The 22,009-nt window shown below is 43.3% G+C and overlaps 3 protein-coding genes across 3 annotated transcripts in view; 2 read left to right on the top strand and 1 right to left on the bottom strand.

Annotated features, from left to right (window-relative positions):
- The window catches only part of marveld2a (MARVEL domain containing 2a), a 134,648-nt gene that overhangs the window by 12,071 nt on the left and 100,568 nt on the right, over window positions 1-22,009 (top strand). The gene's annotated exons all lie outside the window — the stretch shown is intronic.
- Window positions 1,820-8,719, top strand: oclna (occludin a). Its single transcript, XM_067258098.1, has 9 exons — window positions 1,820-1,870; window positions 2,254-2,334; window positions 2,671-3,328; window positions 3,416-3,583; window positions 4,590-4,714; window positions 6,338-6,523; window positions 6,709-6,880; window positions 7,585-7,626; window positions 7,901-8,719. The coding sequence occupies exons 2-9, from the start codon at window positions 2,282-2,284 to the stop codon at window positions 7,997-7,999; spliced, it is 1,503 nt and encodes a 500-aa protein (XP_067114199.1). The 5' UTR covers window positions 1,820-1,870; window positions 2,254-2,281; the 3' UTR covers window positions 8,000-8,719.
- LOC136964442 (ankyrin repeat domain-containing protein 34B-like) lies at window positions 9,860-11,551 on the bottom strand. Its single transcript, XM_067258563.1, has one exon. It carries the CDS (start codon window positions 11,549-11,551, stop codon window positions 9,860-9,862), a length of 1,692 nt encoding a protein of 563 aa, XP_067114664.1.

The raw sequence follows: 22,009 nt of genomic DNA, 5'->3' as shown, positions 1-22,009 counted from the left end.
CAGTGTAATCCATCTACCATCCTGAGAAGAAAACGTTTCAAGAATATCCCCTTTAAATGTATGTAATAAAATTAAACCCCCTGCTGAATGAGTAGTACCATGGCAAAAATGAACTAAATTACCCCATTGAGCCTTCCAGAATTTTGCATCTGATTCACAAGAATGTGTTTCCTGAAGTAAAATAAAATCTGCCTCAGTTCTTTTACAACGAAGAAATATTGCTTTTCTCTTAGTAATATCTCTAATACCTCTGACATTTAAAGACATGACTTTTAGAGAATTAAACATAAAATCCATACAAAAACGTTATAGAAAAGGGATTACCTGTAAGCACTTGAACACCAAAAAACCTTGAAAAGTGCTAAGAAAATCCACCAAAAAGGAGGTGAAGATTAACAACCATCCAAAATGGCATAACAGATAGTGACAGAGAAGACTATACATTGCGATGGCTATATAGCCATCGCAATGTATATACATAATAAAGACAAGTAGTATTATCGGCAGAACTAGCTAAAGGACCATGGAGCTTACGGCTAAATATGCCAACAAATAATTAGTAAATGTCCACCCAACAAAGGTAGGTGGAAACTGAACAATGTTAAACAGCATACTCGCAAGAAAAGGATATAACTTTAGTAGGCCTAAGTATCAAAGATCTTGAGTGACCATTCTCAGTATAAGCTATGACTTACGACTGTATAGACTTTCTATGTTACCTGTGAACAGTCTAGACTGTTCCACAGGTAACATAGAAAGCTATCTAGAAATCTATCTTTTTTCCGTTTATGAAGACAGAGGAGCCGCGAAACGAAGCCTTCTTCCCTTAATCTCTTGCTTTCTTCACTAAGGGCCACAGTTTCTCTCTGGCTGCTTTCTCTTCAGGGGATAGAGCTTCTGTGAGTCTCAGTTTGTTGTCTAAAAGACTTTCGCCTCCCTCCAGACAGCATCACGAACACGGAGCGGAGATTTTCCGAAAAGTCTCATCATGTTTCCCGGATAACACAAGGATGGCTTCTAGAATACCAGCAGTCTCTCTGTTGTCGCATGTTGCTTTTTTTTGTTGTTGGAGGTTTTAACGGAGTATCTGGAAGTGGAGTCACAAGTGACTCCGAGTCACCATCTTTTTCTTGACCGTTAGTTTCATCCACATCCTGCATGTCAAAAGGGTTGTTGCTAGCTTCATCCATGTGCTGCATGTTCGGAGTAACGTTAGTGTTATCAGTTTTCTCCAGACTCAAGGTCTTTTTGCTTTTCCGTTTGGCCATTCAGGTCCTTGTTATGTTTACATTTAGTCATTTAGCAGACGCTCTTATCCAGAGCGACTTACAGTAAGTACGGGTACATTCTCCCCGAGGCAATTAGGGTGAAGTGCCTTGCCTAAGGACACAACGTCAGTTGGCATGACCGGGAATCGAACTGGCAACCTTCGGATTACTAGCCCGCTTCCCTAACCGCTCAGCCACCTGACTCCCATGTTGTCACTTATCTATGGTGCCTTCTAGTAATATTTACAGTTGCATCGGTTAGTTAAACTCAAACCCTCCGAGTTACCTGACAGAGCGAAATCACACCGCTGCTGTCATGTTGACCTCCATCTTGGAACCATCAGGAATCGGTAGTATTGGATTTTTGTAGCATGCATAAAATTGCATAAACGTCATGTATGTTTTTCAATGCGCATTGTAGACAGCAGAGGACTGGTCAAGTTGGAGATGTTGAAATTAGAAACCAAACCAACCAACCAATTACAGCATTTTAAGTAAATGGGCGGGGGAAAGCTATGATGACGCGCTCACCTAAACTAGGTGTGGTGTTGCTTGTATTTATGAACGTCGAAGTGTCTTTGCCTGCAACGTTTCTCAAACAGGTGAGTGTTTTGTTTCTCCATTGTAAAATACAGAGTTTTTTTGCGTGCAATTTGATTCGAACTGTGATTGGATTGCATTTAGTCCTCCTTTCAATAGTGTTCTTTGTACACCTGTGTACCAAAATTACAACATTTGTTTGTTGATCAAGCAACTGTCGTTGGATATTTGCCGTTGAATTATTCTTGCCAAAGTTAAATTACTCTTTAATTAGAAGGCCATTCTAATCAAATATTTAAATGGTGTATGGCATTGGAGAGTTCTTTTACTTTCTAAACAAACCAAAAGCATTAGCAGATAGCGGGGCATATTTTAACAGAACAGTAGGCTACGTCATTGATTTAATGCCTCTGTATTTTCTTAACACTATTCTGTCTTCCAACAGAAATTCAAGAGCCTCTGAGGACTGAAAAATGTCTTCAAAGCCCTACGGGAGTCCACCTCCCTACCAGTCAGAGCATGAATTGTGAGTTTGTTTACCTTAACCTAGTATACTTTTCTTTGTGTGTCCTGCATGATTCTGTTATTGTAACGTATCAGCTTTTGGCCTCATACGTAGGTTTAGGGGTAAATAGTGACATGTCAATTGGGTTAGGGTTAGTGTCAATAGACCACCGAAACTTCCTATCCAATTATTCACCACAGAGCAGGAGTAGTGTTGGTGTACATGGTGCTACTTTTTTTTGTCCACACCAATGCTAAAGCATGACCCTAAGCCTTTGTTTGACCTAACTGTGTCCGTTTTAAGTATAATTTGCACAGAAACATGAAAGGAATTTGTCTTCCCTGTGTGTCTGCGTAGTGAAGAGCAACCTCAGCAGGCCTACTCCTTCTACGCAGACGATGAGTTCCAGCACTTCTACCGCTGGGCGTCTCCTCCTGGAATCATCAAGATCATGGCCATCATTGTTGTTGTGCTGAGTGTGGGTGTTTTCGCATGCGTGGCCTCTACACTCGCCTATGACTCCCAGGGAGCGCTTGGCGGGTTTGGGGGTGGTATCGGGGGAGGTGGTAGTTATGGGGGAGGAGGTGGTTATGGAGGGGGAGGAGGTTACAGCAGCTTTGGCGGTGGAGGATATGGAGCTAACAACGGTTATGGTTATGGTTCACTCGGAGGCAACTATAATGACCCACGGTCAGGCAAAGGCTTCATGATCGCCATAGCGGCCTTCACATTCATCGCAGCCTTGGTCTTCTTCATCATCATAGTGTCCCGGCAGAACCTGTCAGAGTCCAGAAGGTTCTACCTGTCTGTGGTGATCGTGTGTGCCATCCTGGCTCTGCTGATGTTCATAGCCACTATAGTGTACCTGGTGGCCGTGAACCCCATGGCCCAGTCGTCTAACTCTGTCTACGGGGCCCAAATTGCTGGCCTGTGTGCCCAATACCAGCAACCACAGTCAAACGCGATGTTTGTCAACCAGTACCTCTACCACTACTGTGTTGTGGAACCACAAGAGGTGAGTGGGATTCTTTCTTTTTATCTGTGTGGTAAGTAATTGTATATGCCGTGTAACTCCTTGGCCCATCTCCACATCCTCTTCTAGGCGATTGCTGTGGTGTTTGGGTTCCTAATTACAGCCGCTCTGATCATCATGATGGTGTTTGGTCTGAAGACTCGTCAGAAGATCCGAAACTTCGGCAAGGAGAACATCCTATGGAAGAGAGTTAAGGTCATCAATGAGGAAGCCCCGCCCCAGGATGTAGAGGCTTGGGTGAGTGAGAGGGGACAGGAGTGTAGGGACAGTATCCTGTGACTGTGTTCTGTGTAAGGTGCGATCAGGGCAGCCTCCTGCTAAGGTTAGGTTAGACCGTTTGTCTGCTTGTGGAGTGCAGTAGAAGCAGGTCAGAGCTGAAGTGGTTGAACTCGTTTAGCCAGTCTCTGGTCTATAGCAGTGGGGGAGGATAACTGGAGTTGTGCTCTCAGTTTCTGGGTGTGGTTTAGAATGTGTGTGTTGCTGTAGGGGGTGGGGGGTGTGGGTCATGTGGTTTCACTCTTACTCAATCTGTCAAATGGCGGATGGACATCCACAAGAGCAAGTATTAGGTTAATTATCTTTTTCTATACTGCATTACCTTACACAGGACAATGCATTTAATCGGAAAGATTTATAAACAAAGAATCAGTGTCTGAACAATGTTTAGGACCATCTTCCCTCTGGGAAAGTACCAAAGTCATGATTGACAAAAGTTGGGCATGGATACTGTATTTTGTCAAAAACTAGGAGTGATTCAAAGCTTTGTTTTGGTATGCTCATTTCTGGTATTTAAGTTCCTGGAAGAAGATTAACTGGTCGGACCAGTATTAAAAGTATACAGACTGCCAGCTATCAAACACTCTGGAAACTGCTGAAGCAGGGTTACTGCAAGGCTTGTTGCCTCCCACAACTCATTAGATTATTGTTATGTTGTGAAAACAAAATGTTCTGAAGTGTCAGTCCTATAGAGGCATCCCTGGGTGGGAGAATTTAGCAAATGTCCTTCGTTTGACTTTTTTCCCACAAGTTCAAGTTACAGTCTTACTATGTTGGCTATCTCACCAATAGCGGTGTGGCGAGACGAAATGTTAGTAATAATAATTTTAACTGAAAGATTCCTCAGATTTCAAGCTCAAAGTTACATTCATGTGGGAACCCTTTTTCAAATTTATTTTAAGTAAAAAAAAAAAGTAGAAATAAACAAGTAGACATAAACAACCCTTCTGTTTTGGTCTTTCCACAGGTGAACAATGTGTCAGGTGTCCCTGATGAGGGTATAGTGGCTGACTTCCCTATGAAGTTTGGGGGTTCCAGGAGCCACCTGGATGACAACAGCACAGACTACGACAAACCACCCATCAGTCCTGAGTGAGTACAAACACAAACAGACAGGGCTTTATAGAAGGAAGTTTCCCTGTTGGGAACAGTGCAAAAAAAAAAAGCTATGCTATGTCTATACCAGTGTTCCTCAACTGGTCTAACCTCATGACCCACTTTTGTCCTCAGTCATTAAGTCACGACCGGGGGTGGGGCGGGCGATGTCCGTCCATTTTGGGGACGGAGCAAAAACACATGTCTGCGACCCACTACACACCAGCTTTTGATGCACTTTTGGGTCGCAACCCACCAGTTGAGAAACACTGGTCTATACTGTATTATTAGGACCAAGGTATCTCAGGTTGATTAACAGAACTGTGCAGCCTTCAGTTGTACATACAAAAATCTGTACTAGCCTGTACGGTACAGTACATAGCAGTGCTAAGAAATGGCAAGTAACTAGCTGATCTGCAGTGCTGCAGTTTGAGTGAGCATGCCAGAGCTTGCTGGTGTGCAGAACTGAGTGTTCCATGAAGAGAGATGGTTCTCTGAGAAGTTTGTCCGCTCAGAAGCAGTTAGGGCAGATCTGTCCCACAGAGACAGCCCCAGATATATTAGGCGGCTCCGCAAATGAGTAACTCGCCACATGACTGCAGTTGTACAACCGACAGATGTACCTTATCACATGTTAATTAGCTAGAAGGCTAAGCACAACTCCCATCATGAGTTATGCATTAAGCTAAATCTGTGTTTGTGAATTTGAGAGGTTGTTGTTGCCTTGGCGCATCCCTTCATTTTAATTGCGTCTCAGTGCCTTGGTCCCAAAAGTAGCAATTCATTATATGGGATTGATTGAGAACCTGATCAAGTGACTGGAATTGTCTTGGGAAGATAACAGGTTAAATGAATTATTCACTGCCATCTTTTTTACTTTTGTGTACTTACTGTGGAAGCTAAAACGAGTTGGAAAGTAAGTATTCCCCATTCCAGTTCTACCATATAAACCTTGGTGAAGAAGAGATGAGAAGGGAGTGGATGGGGTGTTTGTTACTATCTTCCAGTGAAAGAAGACCATTCTAAAAATGCTGCCAATTTCCCGGCAGTCCAAAATCCATCTTTTTAAATGCCCTACCATTGTAAAGCGACTCCAATGCCAGTGAAACAGGAAACTTGATATGATGATTTGGTTAGGAATGGGTTAGGGTCGTGTTCACATTTTTCCTAGATAATCTGACTGAGATCTTCAGAGAGGTTTTGGCTGTGCTTGTTTTTGTTCAGTGAGGAGTAAGATCACCAATTTGGGAGAGAGGAGCAGGAGGAGATCCCTGTTATTAAGAAGTCACAATTGATTTGTCACAAAGACTCAGTTATACAGACTCTTCAGATGTTTGCTTCCTCTTGCACAATCATGTAATTGTCACAAATATGTGATGAGTCATGGCATATCTCCTCACAGAAACTCGAAGCAAAACGACTTCATAAGTCAAGTGTTTTTTTCAACACCAGCCATGACTAGTTTGTCTATGAACTACTTTGTCTACATTCATTGTTGATAGTCCAGTACTAGTTACATTTGTGACCACTACACAACATTATAGCCTTATACAAGCCTAGAAGGCTATAGTGATATATGGAGCCTTTTACAAGTCTCTCGCTCTCTCTCTCTTTCCACAGGCCCCCTGTAGAGTATCTCATGCCTTCACGCAGCAGCGCCCCCTACAGCAGTAGCTCAGAATTGGCCAGCTCGGCGGGGAGGCCCAAAAAGAAGCGGGCTAGACGACCTCGCCGCGCCAATGGACAGGAGCCAGACACAGACTATGCCTCATCTGGAGATGAGCTGGATGACAATGACTTTGACAGGTACACTGAACCCCTGAGTCCCAGTCATTCTCTCACCTCGGATCACATTTATCTGCATTGTGCTTAAGAATGCCGTTGCAGAAAATGCATTTCCTCCGATGCTGAACTGGCTTCTCTCCCCTCCCTCTTCCTAAACTCACATGTACCTTTTTGTGTAATTTTCCTTCCCTGGTTGACACCGTTAGTGAGTTCCCACCCATAACCAATGAGCAGGAACGTATCAACTACAAGCACGAGTTTGACCGGGATCACCAGGAGTACAAGGACCTGCAAGCAGACCTGGACGTCATCAATAAGAACCTGTCAGACGTGGACCGAGAACTGGATGACCTGCAGGAAGGCAGCCCCCAGTTCCTGGTGAGCAGAATGACATGACTCGCTTAAAACATTCATGGAAATCAATTAACAAGTAATTCTGTCGGTACAAGAAATGCTTTGGGTTTAGGGCAAGGTAGGAAATTTACATATTTTTTCGGGGACAATTGTGGCCGAAATCGGGTATTTTTCTTGGCATAGTCTCCCTCCACCCCAAGCCAATCTAGCTTACATTTTTTTAATGGTCGCTGGGTGAGTGAATTTCATCTTTGGAACCTGAGATGGTGACGGAGACTGTTTGCTGATCCTCATTACTCCTCACACTTGCAGTCACAGGTCTAATTTAAGAAGCGTAAAAAAAAAAAAAGTATATATTTTTAGAACGTTCGGTTCTTTAGGCACACGCAACATCAGTAAATGCAAAAATCTACAACATTCTATGGCAACTGGACCGGGTTATATAGGCTACGATGTTTTTGACAAGTTAATTAAATTATCATTATTATTAGAGGAAATTATGGGGGTATTTTTTGCCCCTCTCCTAGTGATATCAGGGGCAAAATTATATTTCATAGGGGCAGTTTTGCCCTCGTGTATTTCCGACGCTGGTTTAGGGGTGGAGTTTGGGTGCAGGGTTTTCTCGTAACGGATGAAAAAGCTAATAAAAATAGCTGGAAAAGCCAGAGAAGTTTGGGTCACGAACTTTCAGCTATTTTTTATTTTATGTAATTTATCTGTATCTACAGGATGCCATGGATGAGTACAACAGACTGAAAGACCTCAAAAGGGTATGCATCCACTGTTGTGCAGAAGACAAGCTCTTTTCAAGTCATCAATGTATTTCACTCCCTCTATTGTTTGTTTAGTTTCACATCATTACCTCTTAGAGACAGAGTTGCAAAGCAGGCATTTTAGTGTATCCTCTCATGCATGCTGCTAATGACTGATTTATTAAATCCTCTCTATCCTCGTGTTTACCCTAAACTACCGTTGTCATGTACCAAGCCGTATCTCAGCTGCTTCAGACAAGCGCAGAAGGCTAATGTTCCTCCTCTCGCCCAGTCGGCAGATTACCAGATGAAGAAGCGTCGATGTAAGTACCTGAAGGCCAAGCTCTCCCACATCAAGAGGATGGTGAGCGACTACAGTCGTGGGGCCTGAAAGACATCGCTTCACCCAAGGTCATCCCTTACCACACTCACTGTTGAATCATCTTGGAGGATTCATTTGCAGCAAGAGAGTCTGCCCATCAAGCACTGTATGCTAAACGGATTCTGGATAAGCTATTCCATTCTGAAAAGCTATCCCTGTCCTTCCGAATCCATGACTGGTGAGATTTCTGCATGACGGAGGGTTATGGGAGTGGAAATAATTGTATGTTTTGTGTACTATGCCACTGTTTTGTATTTTTTTTTACTCAGACATTAGGTAATAGTTGACCCTTTTCTTCTATGCATACTCACTGTATTTATTCGGTCTCTTCCAACACTGTAATTTGTCTGAATCTTTTGAGTGAATCGTGCCAGACTCGGTATGACTTGGATCCTGAATTGTTTTAACTATCACCAACATCACCAAAGTCCTTGTTACTTGTTTGTATTCTACGATACTTTTTTACTTTTAAGCAGAATGGATTGACAGTTGTAAATATGTGAATATACTGTGCTGTGATGTTCATCAAGGTCTCCAAGTTGGTCTGTTTGTGTAAGTTTTGTTGTCGCCTATAAATTCTGGCGAATTCTACAATACAATATAGTCCATAAATGTTTTTAAATGAATTTGATTGTATAAAAGTGTAATGTTATTTCTTTTATAGAATAGAGAAAATACAACTTTTTAGATTTTTATTGAATTTTCAATCAAAATAAAAAATTTACACCAGTTCCTTCTTAATATCTAATCCTTTAACAAACAATGGCAAAGCAGAAGCTGCAAATTCACACAGGACACGACTAGAGTAAATCTCTAGCAAAAACAGGAAGGGTATTACAGACACAGGTAAATTATATAGTGTACCTGGAATAAGGTGTCTCATTCTTAGTCTTAGGATATATATTTTTCATACAATATACTTAAAAGTTAAGCATAAGACCTGTCTTCAATAAATTTTTCTTGTCGGTTACGGTGCGTTTACACTGCAGCGACGCGATGCGAGCGTCATGTTTTCCATTCATTTTCAATGGAGCCAGGCGAATCGCTTGCATGGTGTATTATGGGTAGCGACGCGATCGAGTTGCGATTTTCTCAACTTTATGCAAATGAGGAGCGGTTTTTTCTTGTTTCTCGTAACTTAGCAACCATGGTAAACTTTTTTAGTTTTCAGTATTTAAGATGGAGGAGAAACTAATCACCTGTGTGGCTGCATATCCAGTCCTGTACGATACGTCTCTGTATTTGTACAAAGATATTAATAAAAATAATGAGGCCAGGCGCAGGTTTGCCGACGTTGTCGGTGCTCCTGGTGGGTTTTTTGTACTTTCAAATTCAGTCTCTCGTCACATTAGTTACGTAACTTTGTTCTGGTAACTAACGCTATACTAGTTACAGTAGTAGCCCGGCTGGAACTCCCTGGTCGTATCGACAGATTAGCAGAGACTTTGAGTAATAAAATAAAACGTTTTTACACATTTTAACGTGTATGTCTATTAAACAGTTTTGTATTTTGTATACAAGTTGTATTTTGATCGATGTTGCGAGTACGTAAACCCAAGTGCACACTTAGCCATGACAACTACAACAGAGAACTACAATTCTACATGAATCTGTTTGATACGCCCCCGCGCGTGGTGAACTGTGGGAAGGCGAGCGATGGCAATCAATTCGCTCGCTGCAGTGTAAACGCACTGTAACTCACAACTTTACCACCCATATGAGATGGAAATTGCCATCCTTGTGTCGATAAGCACATACGTTCCTTCACTAAAAACCTGGGTTGCAATCGTTAGCGTTGGCATAACTGACAAGTGACTAAACGCGACAGATGGATGAATGCACTGTTCCAAGTCTGTCCACAACAGCCCCTCAATGACCAAAGATCCCGTCAAAGTCACCCAGGTGCTTGATCTGCTCCGTCTGCATCGAGTGTCTCCTCAGCAGCATTCTCCTGGTCTTCAGCTCTTTTGGGAGGCCAGGAGGAGCCGAAGGTAGCAGGGTCTTCAGGCCTGCTACTGCTCCGCAGACAGCCCTACTTCCTGGGCTGGGGTTGGAGCCCAACCCAGAGATGTTGGGGATTGGAGAGTGGTGATGATGAGGGAATAGTGGGGGCAGGCAGCTGGGCCTCGTCTGGGAGATGTGGTCCAGTTGAAGGGACCCAGAGCCCCTGCGCTCCAGCCCAGAGAGGGCTCTTCTGGTTAGGACTGGGGCTTCTAGAGATTCCCTGGAGCCCAGCAAAGTTGAGGAACGTGACATGACCAGCTTCCTGCTCCCCAGAGGGGCTCTGCCCTCCTCAGGAAAGCCACTGGCCAGCTGAGGGTCTGAGCTATAGTGATCAGCCCCAAGGTGTCGTCTCTGGATGATGTTTCGCAAGCTGGACACAGCCAGACTGGGGAGGGGGCAGCCAGAGTCTCTCCCCCCAATGGAGGTGGAGGACGATGGGGATCCCTGGCCTGAGTGGAGACTGTGTGAGTGGAGGTTTGGGTGGGAGGCAGAGTGAGAGGAGAAGAGACTTGAGATGGATAACTTTCGGCGCAGTGGCCCCCCAGTTTCCCCCACTTTGTCCTCAGTGTTAGTGTTGATGATCTTGTTCTGGTCGGTACTGCAGCTACACCTGTGGGGGATTCTTTTGTCATATTCTTCAGTGTTCAAACCCAGCCAGTTGATCTTGACTGAGAGATCCTCTTCCACATCTCGGAGGTCTTCTGTTGATGAAGGGGCTAAGCTGGGCTGACGGACCAGCAGGGAGGCAGGGATCCTTAGCCAGGGCTCTGAGTTCAGCCTCTGGAGAGGCTGTTGCAGTCTGTCCAACCTGCCCAGGCCTCTTGCACTGGAAGGGGAGGAAGGTTGGGAACTCATGCCCCCCGACCCAGAGCACATACTCTGCTTGAAAGAGAAAACTTGGCGAGGGCCACCAGTGGAGGAGGAAGAAGAGGAACATGGAGGGGAGGTGAGGAGCTGGATCTCTGAGGGAGATGCACAGGGAGGTGCAGCTGAGGAGGGGTGCAGCCCATCCCCCTGATCCAGGGGAGCAAGAGGGGGTACGTTGAGGTACTGCCTGGCCCTTGGCTTCCCACAGGGGAACGTGTCCGTGGTGATGATGATCACCTCCTTTCCCTTGGCCTTGCAGGTGTCCAGCAGCAGCTTCAGAACCTCTTGGTCCCCAGCAGTAACTGCATAAAGCAGTGCTGAGCTTCCAGAATGATCCTCCAGGCCTGGGTCTGCACCACTGGCCAGGAGCAAGGACACCACCGCGGCCCCGGCCTGCCCCCTGCAGGCATGCATGAGGGCCGTCCGACCCGATTTGTCCTGAATGTTGAGGTCGGCTCCTCTTTCCAGCAGATACTGAACCAACTTGTCCCGGCTGGCACTCTGTGCATCGACGTGCTGGGTCCTGCAGGCCACCATTAGGGGGGTCTGGCCCTGCCCATCACTCTCATTGATGTAAGCCCCTCCCTCCAGGAGAAGGCGTGTGAGACGCAGGCGTCGTAGGAACACGGCTCGCAGCAGGGGGTTACCTGGCTCGTGAGGGGCCCCTGACACATCGTCCTCCCCCTCCATGGCCCCAGTCTCGGCCTTGGAACCCTGCTTGAAGACCTGCTCCCGCTGGACAGGTGTCTGTGAGAAAGAGAGGAATGTCTTTTTAACTAAAGTTGTTCCATAAAAACAGCTATCCACCAGTTCAACTATAGAAAGGCAACAAATAATAACTTTGTGTCATTGAAATCTAGTCTTTGTCCACAAGTTTACAGTAGATAACTACATCGGATTTAAGAGATCAAAATGTTAAGGTGGGCTGTTTGCCAATATGTATAATCTGAATAATTTTTTATAAACTGTTTCTTTTTACAGTATCAGAAACCCATTCAAAGCTGTTCTTGTCTTCTCTACATGGTTTCTATAGACCTTTGTGCTGTTAATCCTTGCCTCCCCTTTCGATCAGAGACTGAGATTGAAGTTACTGTAGTCGTGTCTCAGGCTGAATGGAAACATATACTGTACCAAAGTGGAATAATACCATTGAAATCCCCAAAATACTGCGAAAGTACAATTGATGTCTTTGTGTGGATAAGATTCTGTGTGTACACTAAAAGCTGCGAATCCCAGTACATATAGAATTTTATTCGACAAGTTTGATCCAAATATTTGTATGTGTCTTTACATCTGCCCCTCTCAGTCGCTTCAAGTCTGGTGGCGAGTCAGGTGGCTGAGCGGTGAGGGAATTGGGCTAGTAATCCGAAGGTTGCCAGTTCGATTCCCGGTCAAGCCAACTGACGTTGTGTCCTTGGGCAAGGCACTTCACCCTACTTGCCTCGGGGGAATGTCCCTGTACTTACTGTAAGTCGCTCCGGATAAGAGCGTCTGCTAAATGACTACATGTAAATGTAAAAGTCTGCTTTAACCATAGAGAAGCAGTAATTACTCTTATTTCCTGTTGAGAATATATGACAAACAGTGCAGAGGACACTCAGGAGCACAGTGTGGTGTGTGGGTGGCGGGAAAGGAGGGAAAAGCACCTTTGTCTCTTTTTAGGGCAGAGGAAAAAAAACATTTTCTCCAAAGATGTTTTTTCATTTTTAACTGAAATGTGAATATTGTGCTGTTTAAAAAACGTGTTTTTGTCATTCAGTTCAAACCTGTGAATCACTCTTAATCTCAGGCTTTCTGTTGTTCGAGCCTGAGGATCAGTGGGGTGGTTACCAGGGGCGTTGTTAGACATAAAAATCTACTGGGGCACAGGCCCCTATTCATATGCTTTTTTTCTTCTTCCAAGCGTGCTGCGCACAATGCACTACTCGGCTATAGAAACTCCCCTTGCTTAACTCTCTATACAACAGTTCAGGGACGCAAGTTTGATATCAGCTTTGGCAGGGACATCAATAGTTAATGCGAGCGCACATTTTTGCATTCATTTGAGCGCAAACTGTTTTTTTGAGCTTCATGTAATATGTTTTAGTCAAAATAAGATGATCGGTTTGTGTTTTCGGTTAAACTGCTTTGATTTTATAAGTGTTGATTGGGATACTGCATTTATTTTTTCCGGGATTATCAATCTCAATTAATGCACTGACTAATAAAGTAAATTGTTAAAACTCAAACTATAGATTTTACTGGGGCACAGCAGATTTACTGGGGCACGTGCCCCAGTAAAAAGCGTCTAACGACGCCCCTGGTGGTTACTGTCTAACACAAACGCCAACCACAGTTTCCTTCTGTTCCAATATTATATCTATGAACAGTTTATATTTCCAAATACTAAGTATTGAATGTTAAATAGTAGCAAGGGTGAATCTTTACAACAAAGGCACTTTTACAAACAGAACATGCATAATATAGATCAAGAGGGGAATGAGTATTTCAATCAAAAGGATTCAACCCATTCAAATAGGTAGCTCGTAAATACTGTATACACAATTGCTGCCTGCGTTCTGTTGAATCAAACCCTTATTCCTGAACATTGTTCTCTTTCGTTATTCTATTTCGTCTTGGCCTTACCATGCCTCGATATGAAAAATACAGTAGCTGACAGGTCACGCTAAGCTGTGTGTATTTATAACTTGTTGCCATTAGCATTGTTCTGGTTTCCATGGAGGAGTGAGGCAACAGTGCCGTGTGTGTCTTTGACTCTCTGTCCTGTCAGCAGAGTGCTGTCATGCTCCACCTGTCTGTGGGGGATCCACAGAGGCTACACTTGAGAGTGAAGAGCCCAGCTCCAACACTCAGGCTCAGTTAGAAGAGATAGCGTGTGTGTGCGTGTGTGTGTATGTATGAAGGGCCCACCAAACAGAGGAGTGAAGAGTACCCTGGATCCCACTCCTGAAGCTCATGCCAACCATACACAGAGGTGAGAAGTGGTAGAAATCGACAGAGGGAGATGGATGGAAAGAGAGAGATTCACTTCGGGATGCCAGTCAGCTCTTCCAAGACAAATTCTTTGTTGTTGCCACATTCTAAGCCACAAATCTAGACTAGGAGAGATATTCTCTATAATCGTCAGTTTAGGTTCATTCCTTTTAATGCTATGGTCCGTTTCCCCACAGAATATCCTATCTTAGATGTTTGTGTACAGACAGGATAAAGCTTACTTGCAATCAAAGCACACAGGGTTTTCTGGACATTATGATGGATAATGTGGACTCCAAAGACTACTACGGACATTACAATTGTCACTCTTCTCATCAAGATTGTGATTAAACCTGTGACTTAAAATCAGCTATGTGAATTATAGGAAGCACATCCACAGACAATCTCATCACAAAAATCGAGTTACTCACCAGTCCTTGTGCTCTGCTCAGCCCTTCTTTTCCTACAAGAGCGCTGAAAACCAAATATCCATTCAGCACGGGTGGTGTTGCGTGTGAGTGCTGTACTGGGGAAGGCAGAAAATTCAGCCAAGGATGTGAGAGTGTGTGTATGTACGCTCCTATGGGAAAAGTGAGAGAGAGAGAGTGATATAGACTACAGTAGGTGTGACGTTTGTCAGCTCCGAGAAACAATTATCCCTAACCAAGTAGTGCAGCGCAGCAGCAAGGAGAGGTGGAGGGGGCAGTTGATGTGAAGAGAGAGAGAGCAAGATGCTGAAATAAAAGAAAGGTGAGGGAGATTTTGAAAGAGAGAAAAAAATCACATTGAAGAGAAGGAGGGCTGAATAATCTTGATACATTTCATGGATTTTTAGGATGGTTCACGATGCATTGTTCATCACTTTACAATACTCATGACCACACGTCAACACCTTACCAAAAATGTATTGTTTTTCCTCGTCTGGCTTGTCTTTTAAGGAGTGAACTAAGTACACTAAACTGTTGAAATGACTGCTGAGGGGTCAAGGGCAGAGCTGAGAAATCTATGTGTTTAGTTCATCAATGACATCTCCATGACAACAGTCAGAGGGATGAGGAGGCGTGCGTGTGTGTGTGTGTCCATGCCTGTGTATGTGTCCTATTCAGATTTATGAGGTTATGATCACCATCTTATATGTTATGGTTCAATGTAATATTTTTTTTAATTTGTATTTCTAATCATTTCATAATTTAATCAAGCAAAGCTTTCTCAACAGACTGACAGAGAGAGAGACATGAGACGAGACATGGGGAGAGGATGGGAAAACAGACAAATGATGGCACATTAACAGTTGATGGGACGTACACAAACAGACAGACACAAATAAATGGGAGGACATGTTTTCTATCCATTTGTGACAGCAATCTTTCTGACAGGACTAAGCTTGTCCCTTTGTCTTGGTGGTCATGCAGAGGAAATAATGTTATGCCACTGCTAAAAGCATGACACCTTCCATTTCTGCGGTCTGAATAGAGGAGGAGCTGAATAAACCTAGGCTCCCATCCACACTGAAAAACATACCAAATCACTAATTAATGAATTATCCATCGTGATCACATCTGAATGAAAATCACCCACCTGCTTGCCTGCCGTGCTCTTTGCAGGTGCAGGCTGAAGCTCTTACATGCCAAAACCAAGACATGTCAGAAATATATTCTAACACTCAGAAACCTACATTACAACATGAATCAGGCATGAAAACCTTATATTAGATTCTGTCTACCTCGACATCAAACCTTATTTGCTTAAAAACTGTATTTGTTGTGTTGATGTGCCCAGTGCACAAAGGTATTCTTTACTTGTAGGGTACACATGTTCAAAAAATGCTTGCTTTGAAAAGTACAACAAAAGGCCCTATATAAGGCTTTGGCACAACTGCTTTATGTCCTCGGTTAGCCGTTGCCATAGGAACAGAGCAGACTTGTTTGCAAGGATAGCTGAGATTTTCACCACCAGATGGAGACATCTCACCTATCCTCAGACTCAGACGTTGCAGAGAAAACGAAGACAAGAAGTATTGGTTGAAATGTGCTAGGCTCTGCTATATAGTATGTTTTGAGTTGGGCTTTGGAGAGATATACTCACATTACATTACTGGTATTTGACAAACATTATTAGGATTTCTTCTTATTTTTAATTAGCTCTGATAATCATTCGCTAATTACAAAGGCATCAATTCAGAGTGCGAATTATGCAATGACAATCGGGGGTTCAACTTCTTCGACCAAGGCGTAAAGTAATATTTACGATTACAGATAAGAACGACATATAAATGTACCGACCCCCCAACCTGTTGTTTTTACCTCTTTTGGGGGGTCTAATGCTTAATTATCGGGGTCAACCACCCTCCCCCAATCCCCGCCGTAATTCGAACCTTGCAACAATTGGATGGAAACAGAAACATATTTTAATTCACCATCAGTCACATCATTGCAAGACATACTTTAAAAAAATCTTGTACATACTTGTACAGATAATGTTTCTTTTGCTCCTGTTGCCTTTGACCATATGTTTATGCTCCAAACATCAATAAAACAGTTTGTGGTGGGTCATTTTAGGGACTTATGGGTGGCAGTTATTTTGGGAGTGACAGACATACAGTATTGGTAATCCTCCATAATCCTTCAGTGCTTGTTCCATCAAGCAGAGGGCAGTTATCAAAGCCCCTGACACTGCAGACCCACTCAAGTATCTTACTCATCTTATGTGTTATCACAAACTGGTGTTACCGTGCAACTGTGGCCACAGTGCAAACACCCTTGTCAGAACAAATATGCTAAAAACCATTATAACAATAAAACAATTCAAACCAATGTACTTGAAAGCGATGCAGGCCAATAAAAGGAAATTGACCAAATGGAACATCGTTTTTGAGAAGAGATGCCAGGTCAAACCTTCTTTTGACCTGATAGCAACAAAAAACAAAAAGCTTGCTTAATGCTCTATGTGCCAGGTGACAGGTCAGACTCTGATAACCCTGCAGAGGTGACAAGCTAGTACCTGTCTGACCCCGGGTGGGGGACCACGCACACAAGCCCTGGCCTAATTTCTGACACACACACACACACGCACACACATACACACAAGATTGATTTAACAATAGCAATTGGAATGATTTAGACACAGCTTTGTCTTAGGAGGTAAGTAGCAGTTTGTGGCCAGCTGTGATCCAACACAAGTGTGTACTTGCTCTCTCCTTCCTCCACAGCAAAACTGTTCCTCATCATACCCACACACTCCCTCTCCCCCTCCCCTCTCCCTGTCTCCATCCACTGTTATAGAACAATGTTTAAGCCTCTAAACAATTTTTTTTCTTTCATTTGGCTGTGTTGTATGTTGTTTTATTGGTAGGTGGAGAGGTCAGGTCAGGAGAGTAGCCTTCAGGAGAGTAGCCTACAGTAAAGTAGGATCAGGCGAATCTAGTCTGAATGACGGATGGTTAAACTACTCTCTGATTGGAGAGGGTGTCATTATACTGTTTTTTCATCTACACATCACAAATCCTTCACAGATCCCACAGGTCAAGCTTATTATTGATGTGTAAACTTATGTTCTTGTGTTTACAGTACCCAAGTTTGAGACACTCACCTGGATGTGTTTTGTTTTAGAACAAGACATTATTAATAGTTCCCATTCACACTACAGTTAGAATGTTCCCTGTAGTAAATTCAGATAGGGTTTTCCCAATGCTAGTCCAAAATACTTTTCTTGCAGTAGCATGTGATAGTTCTGTACCATCTTTTTTCCATCATGCATCGCTTTTCCCCCTTTTTGTGTGCTCACCAATGCATTAGTCAGCATGTTTGAGCTTTTCTGAACCTAGCTCAGGGCAAGCTGCCGGAAAGAGGAAGGTTTGGTTGCTTTTGTGTTTAAATTTCCTGAGCGTAAGTGGGTGGGGAGTGGGTGCCTGGGCCCCTCTCAGAACCTGCTGTGTTTCTACCCACGGCTGGGTGCAGAGCAGAAGAACAGAACCGCTGAGGGCAGGTTATTCTGAACCGACCCCTCTGCTGGGAGCGGGGGTGTATCTGGACCGGAGTGCTGCTGTGTAGCTACCTGCTCCAGAACTTTTCTAAAAACAATGGGCTTGAAGCTTATGATTTTTTCTTCCTTTTTTTTTTTTTATACTGCTTTTTTGATACTAATGTACGGTGGCCGACATGTGCAAACGCGCTGCAAATTAAGAAAACACATGCAAATAATCAAAACACAAGAAAATTAAGAAAACATCTTCATTAATTTGACAACACATGCGTAGTGCTCCGTGGCCCGAAAATCAAGCTGTTCCACTTAGCGCTCCCCCTAGAGGCCTGGAGAACTTCCGTTGTGAAAACTAGATGCAGCGTTTTTGGTTTGCGCGCTTTCGTTTTTGCAACGCGTTTATGTACTGCAGCGTGTTTGGTTTGCGTGCTTTCGTTTTTGCAACGCGTTTACGTATTTGCAGCGCGTATATGTATTTGGTTGTGTTGTGTGTATTTGCAGGTTGTTTGCTGAATGCTGCGCATGTGTTGTCAAATTAATGAAGATGTTTTCTTAATTTGCTTGTGTCTTGTCTATTTGCATGTGTTTTCTTAATTTGCAGCGCGTTTGCACATGTCGGCCACCGTACTAATGCAACACAAATCACCTACAGGCTTTGTGTATAAGCGTTTCTAAATTGTGCAGCACTGGGTACGTTTTACAGTTTTTCTCGATTGGTTACACACATTTTCTGAATGCATATCTCATACTCTCAGAACTCTACACACAAATCAAGAAAACACACACACAATGGGCAAAACCCCTCACTTCTCCTGCAAAATTAAACTTTACATTCAAAACAATGTTATTTCTTCTCATAATGGTATTTTGTCTTCAAATGACACACACAACCCATCATGTGAATCGACATTTATAAGAACCATTTGAACACTGATGTGCTCAATGTAAAACACTATCATCATAGTGATTTAGGCCTTTTTTTGTTCAGTGTGTTATAAAATATTGAGAATATTGTTTTTATACTCAGATCACAGAAATACACGGTAACAAATATATTTTACGTATTTTTCCCAGAAAAACAATGTAAGCAGTGTACATCCCAACCAACACAAAGTTGCACATACAGTGCTCTACATACAAAACAACATAATCATTTACTGTATAGTGTACACAGTTACATTATTATTATTTTTCTTTGTATTTGCCGCAATGTTATGGCGTTATTTTCTAGGACCATGTTCATGATTTCAGTTTTCTGTTCAGGAGACAGAAGATGTTCCCGACCACCTTGTGTTGGTAATCTTTCAGTTCTGCCAAACAAATAGTAAAATACTGTAAATACTGTGTAGGAATACAAAGTAGGAATACATTTCCCAAATACTTGAAACATACTTTATTTGTACAGTCCTACAGAACAGTCCACAGGCAATACTGTACTACTGTACTCATTGAGTACTGTATTGATATGCAGTAGGCCTACTGCAATTTTGTAGTGAGAGTAGATTTCTTACCTATTCTCATTTCGGAAAGTCCGGATGATGGATGCTACAGTGTACCTGCTCAAATTTGGCTGTACTCTTTGCCCAACCTCCTTCATTGTTAGACCATGGTTGACTACATGGTCAACCAAAGCGGCTCGGATCTCATCAGAGATTATGGTCCTTGGCCTTCCTCATCCTCGTCCTCCCCGTCCTCCTCCTCTTACTCTCACTCCTCTGCCTCTGTTTCCAATGTTGGCATCCATTGCTCAAAAACAGAAGAGGTCACTTGTTGCCCTTTTATGCTAAAGCTCTGATTGCTAATTGTAAAACTGTGTGACAGGTGTTTGTCCTTGCGATGAGTCAGAGTGCGTATTTGAATGGCAGTGTGTTCCTTGTGAAAACAAAAGATTTTCTTCATGAAAATTGTTCCAAATGCAGAGAATTGTGTGTAGTGTTTTGAAAAAAGTGTGTTTTAGAACTGCAATTTGAGTGTAAAGCAGGAATTGTGCTTGTAGTTTAGCAGAATTGGTTCATGGGGTTGGTGCATGAGTTACATGTTGTGGTCATTGTGTCTCAAGTACCAGTATTTGTGTGTAAACAATTGAGAAAAACTATAATACTAGCTGAGAATTGTAAGAAAATGTGCTTACTTACAACCATTCAAAATACCTAGAGACTGCCACATTGTCCTGTGTACAAGTTCTTTATTAATTGCGGCATTCCAATCAGACTGATAGTGTGTGTCATGGCGTGGGCTGTGTTTTGTTTGCAGAAAAGTGTATGTGTCTGTAGCACCACACCAGCCCATGTGACCGTGGGTCCTCCTGATCTCTCCCAGCCTTCAGACCTAATCCTGACCTCAGGGCCTTGGCATTATCACTCTCCCGCAGGGTCACTCAGGGTTTATCAGCCAAACCCCCTCCTGCCCCTTCCTCCCCAGTACACCCCACCAAACACACACCTCTGGCAGCTTAGTTCAGAAAGTGGAGCAAGCTGTGAAGTTGGTAATGTGGCCAAAATATTTTGTTATCACCCCCCCATCACCCCCCTCCTCCTCCCCCCCAGCCCCACCCCACCAGTATTTACAATATCTAAATGCACTCACAGGCATCTGTACATGAAAGAGGACACGCTGACAGCACACATGCACACACAGACATCTGCATGCTCACGCGCGCAAACACTTAAGTACACACTCAGAGTGACATCTGTTTGCCCTGTCAAGCAGCCACGTAGTTTCAAAACAAACAACATTTTGAATTCAACCAGAAACTGTTTGCGCATTGTGAACCTTACAACTTCTGCTTTTGACAAATTTTGATCAAAAACGTGGTTGGGAAATGTACCAATTTTTTACATTTTAATTGACTTGGATTTCGCATGTCAAATACAATAATATGGTCCATATATGCTTTTAGCAATCTTTGCCAATCCACGTTTGGCCTGATAGTTGTCCTATGAGTTGGCTAAACCATAAGACGTGTTTAAGAAAGAGAAAAAAGGGAGATTTGTGGTGGTTGTGGATGTGTGTAGGGGGGTGGGGGTGAGGGGGCTGGTAGAAACAGTTAAAATTAGGTTATATTAATGTCTCATCCACTACATAGAGCAGGATATTAGCGTGTTACAGTTGGCTTGCAAAAAGTACTAGTGATGGGAAGTTCGGATCATTTTACTGACTCTGTTCTTTGAATTCGTTCAGTAAAATGGGGGAGGGGGGGTGTTGTTGGGAGGTGAACGAATCTTTCACCTCCCAATCGTGTCTTCGGATCAATGTTTCGTTCTTCTGCCAACCGAGTCTTCGGATCAATGATTCGTTCATCTGCCGGGTATGAGTCTTTGGATCATTTTTCACGTGACCTGCATAGGCTCAGTACTGCCTATCTAGAGGAAACAGAAATGATTCGTTCATTTTGACTGGGTCTTCGGGTACGATTCTTTGGATAATTTTTCACGTGACTTGCATAGGCTCAGAAGAGGAAACAGAAAGTATTTGTTTACTTCATTCACTTTCGCGTGACTAGGTTTAGTAAGACGTGAATGATATTCGCTCACAAGTGATAATTATAGTTTTTGTTATTTTAACTTGTTTTTTTTCTCGGCCACGAGAAAATGAACGAATCGCTCTCTGAGACTACTCGTTACTCCCGAGTCATACTAATGATTCGTTCAAAATGAACGAATCGTTCACGAACGACACATCACTAATAAGTACAATGTTCTACCTTTTCACCACGTATGCGCGCCGTTGAAGCGCGCACGCCGTTTATTGTACTGTAGCCTAGAGATCCACATCACAGCGACAGGGCATTCAGACAGTAGGCTAGGCCAGTGCTGAGAGACCTGTCTCTTTAAGTTGGTGTCAAAGCCGATTAACGCTGATCTCGGTCGTGATTCTGTTTTTACCGTCTGTTCCCTGAATCTATGTTAGTTTCCTGAATCTATTTTGGTTTCAATATTTGAAGCAGGCCTGTTTAATTTCGAATCAAGATTTTCGACGTGATACGCATTTGGATATTAAGTTGTGGTCATGGAGATCTCATTCTACTGACAGCGGGTCGGAGAGTCTGATGTACGCTGCGCAGCGTGCTAGGACACTCCAACTTTTCCTTGCGCGTCTGTGGTAAGCTTGGATTACCTCGTTCGTATACAAAGCTCCTGCTATCTATCCTGCTCCACAGTCTTCTTCAAAATATGACTAAATCTCACAGATGTGATG

Source organism: Osmerus mordax, chromosome 20 (genome assembly GCF_038355195.1).
Source record: "Osmerus mordax isolate fOsmMor3 chromosome 20, fOsmMor3.pri, whole genome shotgun sequence".
Classification (NCBI taxonomy): Eukaryota; Metazoa; Chordata; class Actinopteri; order Osmeriformes; family Osmeridae; genus Osmerus; species Osmerus mordax.
The sequence above is the reverse complement of the archived record's forward strand: the minus strand, read 5'-3'. Positions and strand labels throughout refer to the sequence as shown.